Source organism: Hylobates moloch, unplaced genomic scaffold (genome assembly GCF_009828535.3).
Source record: "Hylobates moloch isolate HMO894 unplaced genomic scaffold, HMol_V3 SCAFFOLD_10, whole genome shotgun sequence".
Lineage (NCBI taxonomy): Eukaryota > Metazoa > Chordata > Mammalia > Primates > Hylobatidae > Hylobates > Hylobates moloch.
Window position 1 is genome coordinate 14677147 of NW_026652285.1, and position 17206 is coordinate 14694352.

The 17206-nt window shown below is 46.1% G+C and overlaps 1 protein-coding gene across 8 annotated transcripts in view; it reads right to left on the reverse strand.

The window, feature by feature from the left end:
• Positions 1-369: 369 nt before the first annotated feature.
• Positions 370-17206, reverse strand: part of ACACA (acetyl-CoA carboxylase alpha) — a 342930-nt gene continuing 326093 nt past the window's right edge. For 7 of the 8 annotated variants that reach the window (XM_032163071.2, XM_058446054.1, XM_032163077.2 and 4 more), the window contains 4 exons: positions 14084-14238; positions 13243-13413; positions 5184-5320; positions 371-3719 (listed from right to left, as the gene is read on the reverse strand). In XM_032163071.2, coding sequence (XP_032018962.1) covers positions 3596-3719; positions 5184-5320; positions 13243-13413; positions 14084-14238 — 587 coding nt within the window. In that variant the 3' untranslated portion in view covers positions 371-3595. Of the gene's footprint in view, positions 3720-5183; positions 5321-13242; positions 13414-14083; positions 14239-17206 lie in introns of all 8 variants that reach the window. The other variant, XM_032163072.2, reaches the window with a different exon arrangement.

Consider the following 17206-nt stretch of genomic DNA (forward strand, 5'->3'; position numbering starts at 1 on the left):
CATGCAGACGGGGCTTCCTTGCCCATGAAGAGCAGCAGTGGGAGGCAAACAGTAGCAATCTTCCCCCTGGATCCTTTATCCTGTATCTCCCTTCTGACTCCCCTTTCTGGAACATCTGGCTCAGGGTGAATCAAATTGATATTTTCTTAATACTCTATTTCATTTTAGAAAAAGCAACCCTTTGCTTTGCAATATATCCCAAAGAGAGAGACAGAATACAACACTGAGTTTAATAATCAGCAAAGGGCAGGGATTTGCCTCCTGTAACCTGTATCTTTGCAGACATTCAGGAATTGGTGCTTATTCCTGCCTTAATTACAGGGATTCATAGAGAGCTTTTTTTTTTTTTTTGAGACGGAGTCTTGCTCTGTCACCAGGCTGGAGTGCAGTGGTGTGATCTCAGCTCACTGCAACCTCCACCTCCCAAGTTTGTGCCATTCTCCTGCCTCAGCCTCCTGAGTAGCTGGGACTACAGGTGTGTGCCACTGCTCCCACCTAATTTTTAATATATTTTTAGGGGGTTTCACCATGTTAGCCAGGATGGCCTCAATCTCCTGATCTCATGATACACCCACCTCAGCCTCCCAAAGTGCTAGGATTATAGGGGTGAGCTACCATGCCCAGCCCGTAGAAAGCTTTTTTAGAGAGAGAAACTGAGGCAGAGGGTTGAAGGCAAGCAATCATGAGCTTCCTGCCCCGAGTGCCTTTTTGTGCCCAGAGTTAAAAATCCATGAATAGCTAAATAAAGAAAATCTAAAACCTTCCTCTAAAATCTCTAACAAGGGCCATGCGGCCCCAGTGTTTACACTGAGTTATCAGAGCACTCTCCACTTCCTGTATGCTGAAAAGGACAGTGGGCTCTGGGCTTCAAAGGCTTGGAGCTGTTATCCTCACTAAACAGCTGCGGTCTTTCTTGTCCCCGCTCTAAAGACATTCTCTTTTGGAGGGGACATTCCTGCCAGGACTCCCATCCAGCTCTCAGCAGGAAGAAGTTTCCCATCCTGAAAAACTCAACAGAAACTAAAAAACTGACTCTCTGCCATGGGGTTCCCGAGCATTTGTAGCCTTTCAGAATTTGACCTTGATTCAGCCAATAAGACAGGGCTGGCCAAGGCCAGCTTTTTACCGCCTACCCATCATCTTTATGTACGTTCGGGAGACAAAGGGCTTTAGGTGTCACAGGGCCATGGAGGGGCTTGCCCCACACTGAGCCCCTGCTGAAAGCAGAACAAGAGATGAGGTGGCTGGGCATGGAGTGAAATGACAAACTGTAACTCTTCTACAAATGTAGAGGTTTATTTCAACAAAATGTGTAAAGAGTGCATCTGAAGCTCCTGCTCATCACGGTATGTGTCCATCAAATTCTGAGACAAGTGAAGGCTGTTGTGTGAACGAAGAGAACAGATAATATGGCAGTCTCCGTCCAAGCAGGTCTTGGTCAATATCCATCATTTATACTCCTCCTGCCTTAGTAGCCTTGCATGTGTGAGGGGCTGTAGGAATGTCAGATTGCTCATGTTCTGCGCCTCCGACTTGAAAAATCCTTGTCCAGGATAAGACCTACAGTGAGGAGCTCTGGGGATGGGGGAGGAGGCAATACAGGGTTCTAGAGAGGAAACGTACTCGTTTGTGTCATAATTTGGTGGGGAGAGGGGAGGTAAATGAGTGTAACCCACCCTGCCTCTGAAGAGATGCCTGGACAGGCCTCCTGGGGGGTGCAGGACTTCATACCCCTTGTAGATATGTGGGATTTGATTTATTGCAAAAAAGCATAGAAGAAGAATAATCTGGTCAAAAATGAATCCAATTCTTACTAGGTAAGCAAATACCCAGCAATGGTCAGTGCATTTTCCTGGACTGAGAATTGTCCCCCACCGCTTTATGCCCTTCTCTGAAGGTGCTGAACACCCGCACCTTCCACCAGGGCAGCCGGGCTGAGGCTCTGACTCCTGGGGGCTGTCTGCTCCATACCCAGCCATACAATGCCCACCTGCAACCCAGAACCATTGACAAGTCCAGCCAATCCATCCACACAGATTCCTCCTGAAGAAGGGGAGGTGGAGCTCGTTCTTGTGTGCAAACTACAGGGTTAAGGCTCAGAACTGTAGCTTGTCCAAGAGCGTTCATACCACTGCTTCTCAAACGTCTTAGTGATTTTCTCCTTGGTCATCAGTGACAAATGTAATTAGCTGCACTAAAGGAACTGGATGCTACACCAGCCCTGATCACCTGCCACTCTTGCTTTAGGTACAGGGGAATCAGTAAGTTCTTTTCTTGAATAAACTAGTTGTTGAAAGTAAACTCTCTCCACCACCTGAGGAAGCCCCTGATGCCAGTCAGGAGGGGCCAGTAAGCCTGGAGGACAGCAGCACCATGACTGAGTTGTAAATAATCTTAAGGTCATGTGGAGTCTGTGTTTCCTGGAAGCCTCCCTCATTGGGAAGGCCAGCTCCTGGTGCTGAGGGCGTAGCTGTCACCAGGGTCCTTTCAGAGCTGTGGGGAGACCTGCTACATCTGCTGCCTGTCTACATTCTGGGGAAGAGAGTAGAACTGTTAGCTGCTAGGACAGTAATCCTGGAACTAGGGAAGAGTGACTGTGGAGACACCATTAACCTCTCAAAACCATCCAAGCTCCAGGCTTCATAGGAACAACTTTCCAAGTACTCAAAACAGACTATCTCGCTGGCTCTCCACATGGCATAAATACCTAGTTTCCACCAGTGCAGAAAGGGCAGTTTTCTGGCTCCTCCTCTGCCAACTCAGGCTTCACCGCCTGTGGAACTGCTGGGGCCCCTCAGGCACTGGCCTTGCAGCTCCCAGCCACATGCGACAGCTAGTCCAGCAGTGATGTGCAGGCGAGAGGCAGGCCAACTACCTTTCCCTTTGTCCTCAGAGACTGAACCCAAGGTTGAGGTCCCCTAAATCAAGAATAACTGGGTCTATTTTCTTTCTCTGCTTCTTGTCTCACAGTTTTGCCCTCATCTTTGAGTTCCTATGGAGCTTATAGTAGATTTTATGCTCAATTTTTCTTCATAAAAGGTACCATGGTGTGGTTAAACTGGGAATCATTCCTCTCCAGTGCCTACTGTGTGCTAGGCTAAGAGTCGGGGTAATAAACAATGGACTTGAGGCTTCCTCCTCTCCTTAGCCCTCCTCTGCTGCCTGTGGCTGCGGCTCATGGGGCCAGGGGTGAGGGGGGCTGCTCACTGCCTGGCAACTCCTCACGCTTCCCCATGCTGGGGGGCCAAGGGGCTGTCAGGACAGGAGGGGCAGCCCTGCTTTGGGTAGTAAGACCTCATGGTACATGTTTGTACCTTTCATTGCCTTCTCAGTGCTGTGCAGGGAGTGGAGGACTAGGCCTGGCCAGGGTAATAAATACTGAATGGGGTAGATGTGACTGGTGGGCTGGAGGGGATTCTGTGATCTTACATCCCAGGATGTCATGCATAACCTGAAACACTTGAGAGGAAGTAACATGCCACTTTGACTCTAGTGCTGGGTCTCCTGTGCCTTCTCATTACAGTGGTTGCAGTTGTAAAAGGCAGCTCTAGTCCTTTTCTCCACAGACTGGGCAGGGACAGGCAGGAAGCTCTTCCTACGTGGAAGGGGAATCCATTGTGGAGAGGATCCGTACGACTTCTGCTCGCTGAGTGGGTGATATATGCTGGGTCATATGGATAATGGAATCCATGGCAACCTCTGGATTGGCCTGGACCAAGCTGGAAAGGAAGATTGAAAATGGTGAAGAAAAGAGAGGCAGAAGTGTCTAGATCAGGACAGCTAAAGAACTGCCCAATAAACATGTGTGCACTGTCCACTGCAGACATTTTAGTCATGCCTCACCTTATTTGTTTCCCTATATTACAAACATCCAGCCAAGGTAGTGCAAGACGAACTCAAAACATTTTGCTATGTTGAAAAAGGAATTAAACCCAAAACAAAAACAATGGGGGCATGTCACAAAGACAGCAATTGGGGCATCAAAAGAAGCCCAGTAATGAATTATAAATCAGTAAAAAATAGAACTTCATGAGTCTATACCAATAATGAATATATAAAAGAATCGGCAGGAGTGAGGACTGAGTGGTGACTGGTAATTGTGGAGGGTGTGCTGGAGTTGGAAAGTTATCATTTTGCAAGCTCATTGTAAAGAGCTTGAAATTTTGATGAAAGCAAGATACTTGCATGGCCTTAAAATGTCTTCCCACAGACTACTTATTAGGTGCAAGGGGGGGAAATCAGTAATTATACGGTAGAGAAATGGAGCAACATCTTGACCAGGGGATGAAATTAACACGAGGAGGAGCAGATAAACAGCATGTGCCCCCAGATGTGGTGCCCTGTGAAGGTTCTGGCCAGAGCGCCTCACCTGCATCTCATCATGGGGAGACATCAGACAAACTCAAAATGAGCAACGTTCTACAGATGGTAGATATCAGATAAAAGTTTTTAATCAATGTTAAATTTACAACAGTGGATCATTTTATAATGGTTATGTAAAAGTATCCCTATTCTCAGCAAATGCACACTGAAATATTTGGGGGTAAAGGCCATGATATATTTAACACCCTTAAGTAGTTCAGAAAGAGGAAAAATGTATACACATATGGGAGGGCAGGCAGACTCATAAGTGATAAAGCAAGGGGGAGAGAATGTAACAGGTAAATCTGAGTAAGATATTATATATAGGGGTGTTCTCTGTACTGTTTTTAATTTTATAACTTTTCTGTAAGTGAAATGTTTCCAAATAAAGTTTTATAAAAATGCCCCTGCAGTCTCTACCACCGATCCTATGGAGGAGACTGAATCCTCTAGAAGAATACAGCTAACTCTTGGCTGGAGGAGGTGAGGAGGTGGTTTCCCAGGAAACCACCAGACACACAATCAGCTTTCCTCCTAGAGTCGTTCATCCGGTTTGAGTATCAGCATTCAGAGCTAAGAGGTGGGCACAGTGAACTAAGCCCTCATCTAGCTGAGATTACTAAGTGCCCCTGGGGAGCAGTAGCTGAAAAAGAATTGGGCTTCAGGCCATATCTGTACCTGTGGGTCAACTATAGCTGTCTCAAACAGCAAGAGACAGCAGAGATCGCAAGGTTTCTGCGATCATCTCATGATTTGTTTGGAAACTTTTTATTCCAAAGAAATTAGCCCTCCTCTAGTGGAGTTCCCCACACTGGTCTCACCTGCGAATTTGCTTGAGGACGTAGTCTCTGCTGATGCATTTGATGTTTTCCTCTATTACCGAGTGAACACCATCCTCCTCTGTCAGCTGTTTCTCTAGCCACTCTGCCAGATCCTTATTATTGTCCCAAACATAGGCCTGCAAACAGATGACTCTTGGTCAAACACCAGGGGTCGGGTCAGGCCAGGCCGGGACACCCTGACTGTTCAGGATCTGGAGTGCTTACTCCGAAAGTGTGCTCCGTGTCCACGATTCTCCTTCACTGTCGGCATCGTGCAGGAGGAGGAAGTAGGCCTCAAGGCAGGAGCTGCGCCCCTTCTCCTTCTCTTCCTTTATGGACACAGGTGTACACCTGAAGTCTCCATGGGGCTCTCCCGAGCACTCTGGTGCTCATACCCTGACTCTGTCCTGTCAGACTCTAGGGACCTACCTATTTATTTGACAAAGGCTAAGAGAATTCAATAACCTGACACATTTGAGAGAACCAGTTAAAAGCCCAAATTACTTAGTAAAAGTGTGATTGAGAAGGCGAGACTGTTTATTTGGTGTTTTGCTTTCAGAGGAGCTGAGACACAATGCCTAAAGTACAAGTCTCTAGAACCAGTGAGGCCTGGCAGTCCTGAAATAGAGCTCACTGTCTTTTGATGAGGCACGGACGGGGAACTGATGGGAGGGAAGTCTTGTTGCCAGGGTAGAGCCACCAGGTCAGAAACCTAAGCCCCATTTTATTACCTACGAGAGTATTCAAAAGGATCAAGACGTCCATAACCCTGAAAGTCTCAAGAAACCACCTCTCACCTCCTTTTCAAGATCATTTAGCTGAGTATTTCCTAGGTGGTTGACTACATAATAATTCAGGAGTGTGTTAGAAGCCTAATAGCCTTCTCCTTGCTCTTTTCTCCTCTCATTTTCTTTACAAATCATTTAGGAATCGTTTTGTTAATGGTTTCCGGAAAACCAAGTACCACAATTAGGGCTCATTCATATTTATGTCATTTTGTTTGGGTAATTAAACACAAAGCTCGTCATTTAAAGGTGCGCTATCCTCTGTTATCACTAACGAAGTCAAAGTCAGAATGACAATGAGTTTGGTGCTGTAATTTAATAGGTGGGTGCATTAGGGACTCTGAGGCTTTGAGGTTTGAGACGTGGCTACAGGAAGCCTGTATACAAGCAAGGTCACCAAAGCCACAGCTGTGACTACTGGGCTGCAGAGGAAATGTTTTCATCACAAGAGGCCTTAAGCAGTACAAAACTGAGCACTAGGCTATTTTCTAACTATCTCGTGCCTTCAAATATAATGGTTTCTTTTCAGACTCTCATTTCCTGTCTCTAACTTAGCTGCCGACTTAGTTGTGACTGGTTATTTAATGTATGTCATTTCATCGACATCTGTTTCTAAAAAGTTAAGTTCTTCACACTGGAAAGATGAAGGCTTCCAGGGACTAAGGATCAGCAGTATGTCTCTTTTAGTTCTTTGTCCATTTCTTTTTCTGACTCAAATGTGCCCAGTTCTGTTTCTAATCACTGATAAGCAGATCAGCAATTCTTCAGCTGGGGTGTGTGGCCCCGTCAGTGCAAACCTGAGTGAGCCTCTTCTCTCTGTGCCTGGGTTAGGACTCCCAGCATCTCTCAAGGCCAAACTGCCTTGAGAAAGTGTTTTGCGCCTAAGGAAAGGAAGTGTCACATCAGCCCCTATCCACCAGGGAGAAGGTAGCACTGCTTTTCCCATAACATGGTTTTAACTCACTCTTGTGACCCAGCTTGCTGCACGCCCCACATATGGATGGGTCCCCCTGGACTCCTAAACGTCGCCACCTAAATTTCAACATTTCCATTTCCATCATTGGCAATTTACTCTTCTGCTCCATGGTTTCAGGGCTTCTACACATACCCCTACTTATGAAGACTGGGGTGGAGGGGAGGAAAAATAAAACAATAAATGCTTCTTGGATTTCAGAATGGAAAAAAAAAAAACAAAACCCAAGATTTTTAGATTTACCCAAGAATCCCAAAGCCTTTAGTTTAGGAGAATATTTAATACTCTTATTAATCATTTTTAATCCGTTTGCTTTTAATTAAGAAACAGCATGATGCTTTCCTATCAACATATGCCAGGGAGCAGATTAATTGTGGCTTAAGATAACTCTCCTTGATTGGTGTAATGTATTAGCTAACAAGATGCCTGCTTCCAATGATGCTCAGACGCTACACTGGAAAGCCAGCTACCCTCTAGAGAAAACTCTTCTGCCTTCCCCTCCTGCAGCCACAGAGTATGCTAGGTGTTTAAACATTTCGAAAAGTTCCTAGACAGGATTAGGGCAACGCATTCCAAGTTTTACAGTTGCTTGAAAATATGGGCCCTATAAAAAGATCTGCTGTTTACGCAAAGTACAACTGGATGACAATGACCAGGCCAAACCCCAGTGGATTATAGCCTAGAGTACATGAAGGAAAGGGGTCTCAAGTTCTAATCAACTGCATGTTTAGCAAAAATAACAAACTTATGTAAGCATAGTGCCACTGGTTTTTCTCAACAGACCTGGGAGCGTTACTATAGTGTTGTGGGCTAATTTGCTCCACCTGGGAAAAGCAAGCTCCCTTCCACTGGGTTATAGAGTTTACAGTTTTTTTGTTTTTCTTCCCCCAGACAGGGTCTCCTCCTGTTGCCCGGGCTGGAGTACAGTGGCATGATCACGGCTCATTGCAGCCCGAAACTCCTGGGCTCATGTGATTCTCTTGCATCAGCATCCTGAATAGCTAGGATTACAGGCATGCCCCACCATGCCTGGCAAAACTTTTTTTGGTAGAAACAGGGTCTCGTTATGTTGCCCAGGCTGGTCTTGAACTCCTGGGCTCAAGCAGTTCCCCTGCCTTGGCCTCCCAAAGTGCTGGGATTATAGGCGTGCGCCACTGTGCCCAGACAGAGCCTACAGTTTCTTGTTTGCTCTCTTAGAACAGTTGGAAGACTCAATTCCAGTCATCCAGAAGGATAGGCCAACCTTATTCCCAGGAAGAAGCCATTATTATTTCCCTCCTTAAAATTATGCAAATGGGCCTGGCACAGTGGCTCACGCCTGTTATCCCAGCAATTTGGGAGGCTGAGGCAGGGAATTGCTGGAGTCCAGGAGTTTCTGACCAGCCTGGGCAACACGGTAAAACCCTATCTATCTCTACAAAAAAATCAGCCAGGTGGGGTGGTGTGTGCCTATAGTCCCAGCTACTTGGGAGGCTGAGGTGGGAGGGGAGGATCACCTGAGCCCAGGAGGTTGAGGCTGAAAGTGAGTCATCATACCTACTCCAGCAGCCTGGGCAACAGAGTGAGACCAGAAAAAAAAAAAAAAAAAAAGGAAAGAAAATGTGGCCAGTCATTCCTAGTATTCCAGCGTGGACTTTAAACAAGTGTGATATGCTAGGCTGCTGACATCATGACAGGCCTGGGGCCCGTATGCCACCTGTCTGCATATCCATCTGTATCAGAACATTTTACCAGTAAGATATCAATAATTTTACATCACAGCAGTGGCCTGTCCTAAAATGAATGTTCAACAGACACTTTCTCTCTGCATCAGCGGATAAGTATCTCAGGCACTAGTCAGCCTCACTAATTTTATGTAGTAATTAGTCTATCTCACAACATCTAAATGACCTGTTTGGAAAGTTTCATTTCTAACATATTGGATAGCTGTTAAGTCCTCCTTAGACAATGGTTCAGCAAGGCCAGGGAGTGACCAGGGCACAACCTGATGGATGTGAGCCCTGATTACTATACCCTACTAATAACTCACCTTGGGAGCTGCTTGGAGACACCTCCAGCTAGGGAGGCTCCTCCCATTTCTGACCTTCCAGACTTCTGGGAAACACACAGCCTGATGGGTGTAGGGATGGCATACACATCCCAAGGTACACTCGTATTTTGGAAAGACATTTTCACTACACCTGCACTTACAAGGCTAAGCCCTATCCAACAGAAGCCCAAGAAAGGATGTGATTTTTTTTTTCCAGAGGCTTTAGAGTACAATAGCCAAAGGACATGTGGGCTAGGGTGGCCATCAGACCCCTGTGAACCAAGCTCCTGTGAGCCAATCCCATCTCAGCTCCAGGCCCATAGCAGGGCCAAGCAATGCTTTCCAGGTTCTACCTTACTCCCTCCCTGCCTGGCCCTGTGTGAGAAGTTTGGTGTATGAGACTTATTCATCAGCAGCCTGAGGCCAGGTTTTGAGGTCAGTGGAAATAAGTGACCCTATCAATAGTGCTTTTCCCTCTGTGATCCTCACAGGGGCCTCCGTTGAGCATTCATTTCACTTGGAAATCCAGAATAAGAGCGAGTGGGTAGCTGTGTGAACAATAAGAATGCACCATGGCATCAGGCTGTGGGAACATGAGAGCATGCCAAACCAAAGAGTGTCTGCGCACCCACTGTGCTCAGGAGTCAGCCCCCTTTCCGCCGAGGTCAATCAGCTGTACATTTTTGACTTGGTCTATGTTGCTATTATTTTTTTACCTTCTAACATAGAGGAAGGGAAACTAGCATAATTGAATGTCTACTGAGCCAGATATTGTGTTCCATACTTTTTGGAGACAGGGTCTCACTCTGTTGCCCAGGCTGGGGTGCAGTGATGCCATCATAGCTCACTATAACCTCAAATTCCTTGGCCCAAGCGATGCTCCTGCCTCAGCCCCCTGAGGAGCTAGGACTACATGTGTGTGCCACAACACCGAGCAAATTTTAAAATTTTTTGTGAAAACAGAGTCTTGCTTTGTTATCCAGGCTGGTCTCAAACTCCTGGCCTCAAGTGATCCTCCCACTTCAGCTTCCCAAAGCACTGGGATTACAGGCGTGAGCCACCACATCTGACTTATGCTCTATACTTTACTCATGTTATTTAAAACTCACTGAACCCCATGACATAAACACCACCCCCATTTTACAGATGAGGGAATGGAGGCTTAAATAATATGCCCATGCCAGTAAATGACAAAGCTGGGATCCCAAAGTTTATGAGATTTCAAAACCCACATTCTCATTGTTCCATGCAGAGTCCTAATTTCAATTTCTACTATTGGGGTTTGGGAAAAAATAAATCAGCCTGTTTGAAAAACCACATACTTCAAATTTTGGATCTAAGAATCAAGTGAGAAACCATGCCCAGGATACAAATGTGTGCCATGTTCTTATGACCCAATTTAAACTACTGTTCTTGTTATTTTCGTCAAGGAGCTGTAGTGATGCTTTGCTTCTGCCTGCAGTGAAACTATGAACCATAAATCCTACTATTTCCTACAGGAGGATCGTCCCAGTGGATTCAAACAGACTCCCATAACTCATGGTAACAGATATCTCTAAGGGAAACAAAAGAATTATAGTGCTCAGTTATATAACATCACCATGTCTTCAATTTTCTGTCCCAGAATCTCTGTTTTCAGGATTAAGATTAAGAAAACAAATTCTCTGGGAACAAAAAGAACACACAGAATGGCTAATAGATGCCTATCATGAAATGTCTTTTCTTACCAGTAACCAACCACAATAAAGATTAGAGGGTCACTTTCTGGTGCAAAGCCAGGGTCTAGACTCAGCCAGTCTTTGCACTTGAGAAACACAACACACAGTATCTATCGTTCTTTGAAGAACCCCCTCCAAAAAAAAAAAAACCATTTCCAAACAGCAAGCAGATTGTGTATCACTCCTTCGGAGGTACACAGATGGCTTTTGAACACTGCAACCCTTTCTTCTCTCGAGGGCGCTGCAGATTTTATCACCCACCCCACACTAAACTAGGTCCTGCTGAGCCTGCAGAATATGGAAGGAGGTTTCAAAGCCACATGCCCTGACATCATAGGATTACCCATCCTCACGTTCAGTCCTTGGCATTCCTCTCAGAGAACTCAGGAGAATGCTGCCTTTTGTAGGTGGGCACAAGGGAAATAGTCTCAATGCTCAGCATAGTTGGCTCCCAGTGCCTAGGCAGCCTCTTCCTGAGCTATGGGGTTGGGGTTCTCTTCTGTGCCTCAATTCCAGCCAGGAGCTTGTACACACGTGGTCAACTGTTCTCTCCATTGATAAAGACGGCAGTGACCTATTTCTTCAGACGCTCTGTCCGCTTGGGAGCAGGATGCTAGGGAAAAGCTGAAGGGCCTATCTACTTGCTTCATGCTTAGGGGGAAACTATTCCTTCTCCTCATCCTTGTACCTACTGAGGCTGGACACGTCCATTAGTGACTAATGTGGTAGGGAGGCAGTGCAGGCCTCTCCTGGCCACACACATACACACACACTCCATTTACCTAGCCAGCCACTCTTAACTGGAGAACAACCTCTTATTTTACACTTGCGTGACTTTCAATGCCAACTTCCACTAGAAGCTGCCAGTAGCCACTGACAAAACTGTCTCACTCAATTATGATGCCACAGACTGACCTTAACCTGAACCAAATGTCGGAGAAGGCTGTGCTACCCCACTGCACATTTGAAATATTTATCCAAAGAAGCTTTTCGGTCATAAAAAAATGGGCAGACTTAATACAACGGTGAATCCTAGAAGCACCCCAATTCACTGGCTTTAAAATTGACAACAAATCTTGGAGTTCCTCCTTGAGAACGATTAGCAGAGGCTTCAGGCAACACTTTCTGGCAGAGGCCAGAGTGCCCCTCTTAGTGGGCCAGGACCCTTCAAGCCACCACCAGCCACCCAGCCCTCCATCAATACTCTAACCTGGTAGTCACCAAACGTTTGTGATCACATAGCAACGAGAAAGACAGACAAATATATTTTGAGCACATACTACCAATATTCTGATAAAATGCATATATGATGTAAATGATTAATCCATACATTAATTACTAATAAAGGTTAATTTCTTTTTGTTAGTAAAAATAAACAGAAATAAAAGTTCCAGCTTTTTCTTCCCATCCTCTCCCATGGAGTGTCTTATGCAGCCCACTATTCCAGGGGCAAATGCTGGTGCCCTTGCTAGGTCATCCTGGCTTGAGACCCACCCCATTCCCAACACTGAGGCTAGAGCACCAGGGACACCATCTCAGTAGGGTTACTGCTCTAGGTCACGAGCCCTCTCTGTGAGATCACCCCAAGAAAATGCCAGCTTCATAGATCCCTTTCCCTGCATAAGGGTGGATACTCCCTTCCATCTCTGACTGGAAGTAGGCAGCTCTTTAGTTGTAGTCATGGCATCTCCTGCCGATCATATCCTGTTAGGCTTCTGCTCTTAGCCCCTCCAATTCCCTCCTCCACACAGCCCCCTGAGTGGTCTTTCTAAAATAGAAATCAGAGCATGTCACTCCACTGCTTAAAATACCTGAGTGGTTTCCCACAGGCCTCAGGACAAAGTCCAAACTCCTTGACAGCTTACATGGCCTTGTGTGATCATGCCCCTGCCCCTTCTTCCTACCAGGCACCCAGTCTCTGAGCTGCCCTGAAACAGTTGCAGGATGTTCCTTTGATGCATGTTACTCTTGCTCTCATGGCTTAGGATGATGCTGTTCCTTCTGCAGGAACATTCCTCCTAAGCCCTGACCACCCCCAAATCCAGCCTTTTCCTCTGGTTCATTTCTGCTTTGTTTTCCAGCCTCTGCTGAGACATCACTTACTCCACAAGGCTTCTTAGACTCTCCCCCATCCTTCCCAGAGAGGGTCTGACTGTGCCCTTTGCTGTGTTTAACATGGGCCCCACTGTTGTGCATGACCTCTTTATCTGTTTCCTGCTCTAGATGGTGAGCTCTATGTGGATAGGAGCAACATTTGCCTCTTTCACTGCCATGCCCCCACAAGCAAATGCAGTGTCTAGTACACAGTAAGTGTTCAAAAAGGTCTGCTGAATGATTGCATAAGCTGCAACATATGCCCTACTACCTCTTCTAACAAGATATCATGACATGACACGTTAGGGGGAGTAGCTGGGGGAGGAAACAGCTTGGATCTCTATGTTTCCCTTCCACTCCTGCCCTTAGAGGCCTGTGGACTCTTTGCTGGCGAGCCTTGCAGCCCTCAGGTGGTGTGAGGAACTTAGCGAAAAGGCTTCTCTTTGAGTGTCCCACCTACCTTCACTGTTCCTTCCACTTCCACAAACCAGCGCCTTAACATGGCTTGAATCTGGCCGTCAGTCAGCTCAGGGTTGGCATTGTGGATTTTCTTCTTGACCAGGTCCTCCAGCAGAAGACGCCTCAGCCGCCAGTAGAAGAAGGTACGGGATGTTTTCCAATCCAGGATATCCTACATGCAGAGAAGAATAAGCTTAGTCAGCCCGGTCCTAATTCCTGCTTAATGCTCTGTCTGGAGGGAAACCCACAGGCATAAAAACTGATTCTCCAGGCAAGCCCTTCACAGACCCAAGAGCTGGCTGTAAACTCCTAGCACTTCCAGATGTCTTCCAGGGCAAAAATGCAGCCCACTGGCCCTGCTGGCTGCAGCACTGTGCACAGCCATGGGCCTGGCTAATGCTGATCCCACACATGGCTGAGATGTTCTGGGGAAGAGGCTGTGAATTCCCCGATAACCAGACAAGGATAAATTGGTTCTGAGAAGATAGATCAAACAACTTGCAGATCAATTATGAATTAGCTGCTGCGGGAGCCTTGACCCTATAGTAACCCACATCCTGAGGACCCGTCACCAATGAAGTCATGTGTGACTCAGTTTCCCGCCAGTAAAATGCAGCTTGCCTCCTGAGGAATTAATGGAAACCTAAATTATACATTGTTTTAGGATGACAACAGTTACAGAAAAAGCGAAAATCTAAAAAATATTGAAAATGTTTTGATCTGCAGAAGTTGTTTTAATTTGGCCCTCATAGCTCCCTGCTTGTGAGCCTGTGTGCAACACACAACACACACACTTGCCCACATGTGGGCCTCTGACAAGAAGTGGCACTTCTTGTACTTACGCTAATAACACCCTTCTCCTGCATCCGGCCTGGCGTGTCGTGCAAGTCAGCAAACTGCACGGCTACCTGATGGTAAATGGGAATTAGGAATTCCTCCCGCTCCTTCAACTTGTTCTCCAACTCCTTCCGCTCAGCCGTGCTTAGCTCTGGGGTCCCTGCAATTAGATAAACATGCCCGTCACACTCTGTAATGACCAGGAATCTCTCTGCACAAAAGCAGCCGCAATCACGGGAAGCTCAACATCAGCCTGCCCCCTCTTGCCTCTGTGGCCTGGCTCTCCGTTGTCTTCTCTGCTCTTTGCTGATTAACAGGGCCCTAGAAGATGCCAGACCTGTCTTTACCTTGCCACAGGAAGCCCACATGCCCTTTTTTCCCTGTGGCAGTCACAAGTGTGAAGGCAGATAGCAGCCCCTCTCCCATCCCTCTCCCTGAGAAGGTGCAAGTAGCGACCTAGAGGCCTGCAGCATATTGCTGACACCACCCAGGCTCCTCCTTCCCCTGAGGCCAGTACTTGTACACTGACACCATGCCCATCCCTGCTGACCAGCATCAAGGCAGCTGGGCTATTCCACACGTCGGATGTGGTGATAGCACCCCTAAACTCCAAGCACAAACTAGTAGCTCCTGTTTCCCTGTGTACATGTGAGTTATCTGCCAAACTTGGCAAGGACCTGAATAACTCCTAAAGTTATAAGCCATAGTACTTCATGGCTTCTAATCTCAGGTTTATATACGCTTAAACTCTAATTAATAGAACTCAATCTAATTAGAACCAGATCCTCATGTCTTGTGTCAGCTCGGTGGGTTAGCCTGTGCTCTCCCGCCTGGGCTGCTACTGCCAGAGCCAATCCCTGACCAGAGTGACAAAGACACTCTACTTCTTGGGCTAAAGGAGAAGGAGGATGTAAAAAGAGAAAGGCAGTCGGCAAACCTCATTTGGATCACTGTGCACGGTACCCTGACTCAACAGACAGAAGAGTTTGGAACCCCTTATACCAAGGAGGGACCCCTGCCCCAATCAATCAATAGTGTCCCAGCAGAGGCGTTGGTATGTTGGCCCTTTCTTCCTAATTACTCTCAGAATGGGATCTGCAATCAATACTGAAAATTTAGCTGCCTGCCTAGTAAGGGGGAGTAAGTCTAGCTGAAGGAGCAATAATAGGTGACAGCCCCTGGTGTTAGGGACACCCTGAAGTGCTTTGTCACCAAAGCTGACAAATAAATACATAAGCACAGGTGATAGGATGCAGAAGAGGAAGGTCTATTTCAAGCATGCCTGTCTGGGAACAGGCCTTGTTTTTTACACCACAATGAATCATATGCCATAAACAGCCTTGGGCTGCTGACTGAGCCGTAAGTATTATACATAAACACAGGTTAACAGAGGAGGGATGTAATATAGTACTTAAGTTTCATTTTTATTAGTTTTTTGGATGCCCAACTCTACCTCTTTTTTTAAGCTCATCACCATTTTAAAACTGTGATGAAGGTGCCACTGATTTGCTGCTTTAGGCCCCGGCGCCTCAGCAGTGTTCCTTCCAAAACACCTGAACAGCATGAACGCACCGGGCCCCACGCTAAGGGATGACACAAAGGCCCATGTATTCTAGTGTAGATCTGCCTGAAGGACTGATGGCAGGAGGGCTGATGGTGGGAGGGCTGATGGGAGGAGGGCTGAGGGATGGAGGGCTGAAGGGCTGGCTGGTGTCTTCGGAGATGAGACATTCTCAGAACACCCTTGTTAGGGAAGCAAATGTTCTCCCTTCTCCACAGAAAGAAACCAAGATTCCCTGGAGAAATAGCTGATTCTAGGGATGAGGTAGGGAAAACATCAGATGAACCTGGGGTATATTGTGACAAAAAACAAGGAAGCCCTCAAAAAACGATTGAGACATGCTAGAAAAATGCAGGAGCCAGTTTTGAATGTATTCCCACTGGCCAAATCTGGGACAATGAGCACTAAAGTAAATAATGATATTTATTAACAGACAGAATATTTGTGGAATGAAACTAGAATCTACCAATTCACCCTCATATAAGTAATTAAATGAGGGAGAAGGGAAAGGGAACACTCTCTCTTCCAGCGGAAGAACAATAAGTGTAGAGGAAATGATGGAATTAGAAAAATCACCGTTTTACAAGCATCACAGTAAATTACTCTGCCAAGAATCATCAATGGATGTCAAAGCCAGTGGGTGAAAGTTTGATAAGAAACAGAATATTCACAAAGTCTTAAAATATTCCTTACAAATCACTTATTAATTACAAAGGGGAAAATGGTAACTTTATCGTGGATTAACCTAGTGAACAACACCTTAAACAAGTAATTAAATTATCACCAATAGGACAGACTGATACCCTGACTCCTGATGATGTCCTGAGAAGGACAGAACGTGACTTCTGCAACATTCCTGCCCAAAAAGCAGAATCGGAATCTAACCATAAACCCAAACTGAGGAAACATGCTACAAAAAAGTGGCTCACTCTTCAAAAATGTGAAAAACATGAAAAACAAAGAAAGGTCGAAGAATCAGTCCAGATTAAAGGAGACCAAAAATACTTGACAATGAATTTCAATGTGTGGTCATTAGATCAGATCTCAGACCGCCCCCTCAAAAAAAAAAAAGCTAAAAAGGACATTGAGACAGTTGGTAAAATTTTAATATGAATCATGGATTAGACAGTAGTATCAATGTTTACAGTTCTTGATTTTGATAAATGTATTGTGGTTATGTAGGAGAAAGTCTGTGTTCTTAGAAATACACACTAATATTTATGAATAAAGAAGCATTAGGGCCAGGCGAGTGGCTCACACCTGTAATCCCAGCACTTTGGGAGGCTGAGGTAGGGGGGTTACTTGAGGCCAGGAGTTTGAGACCAGCCTGGCCAACATGGCAAGACCTTGTCTCTACTAAAAATACAAAAAGTAGCCAGGCATGGTGGCACATGCCTGCCATCCCAGCTACTCAGGAGGCTGAGGCATGAGAATTGCTTGAACCCGGGAACAGGAGTTTGCAGTGAGTTAAGATGGCACCACTACACTCCAGCCTGGGTGACTGAGTGAGACTCTGTCTCAAAAAAAAAAAAAAAAAAAAAAAAGCAAGAGGTCCACAGATTACTCT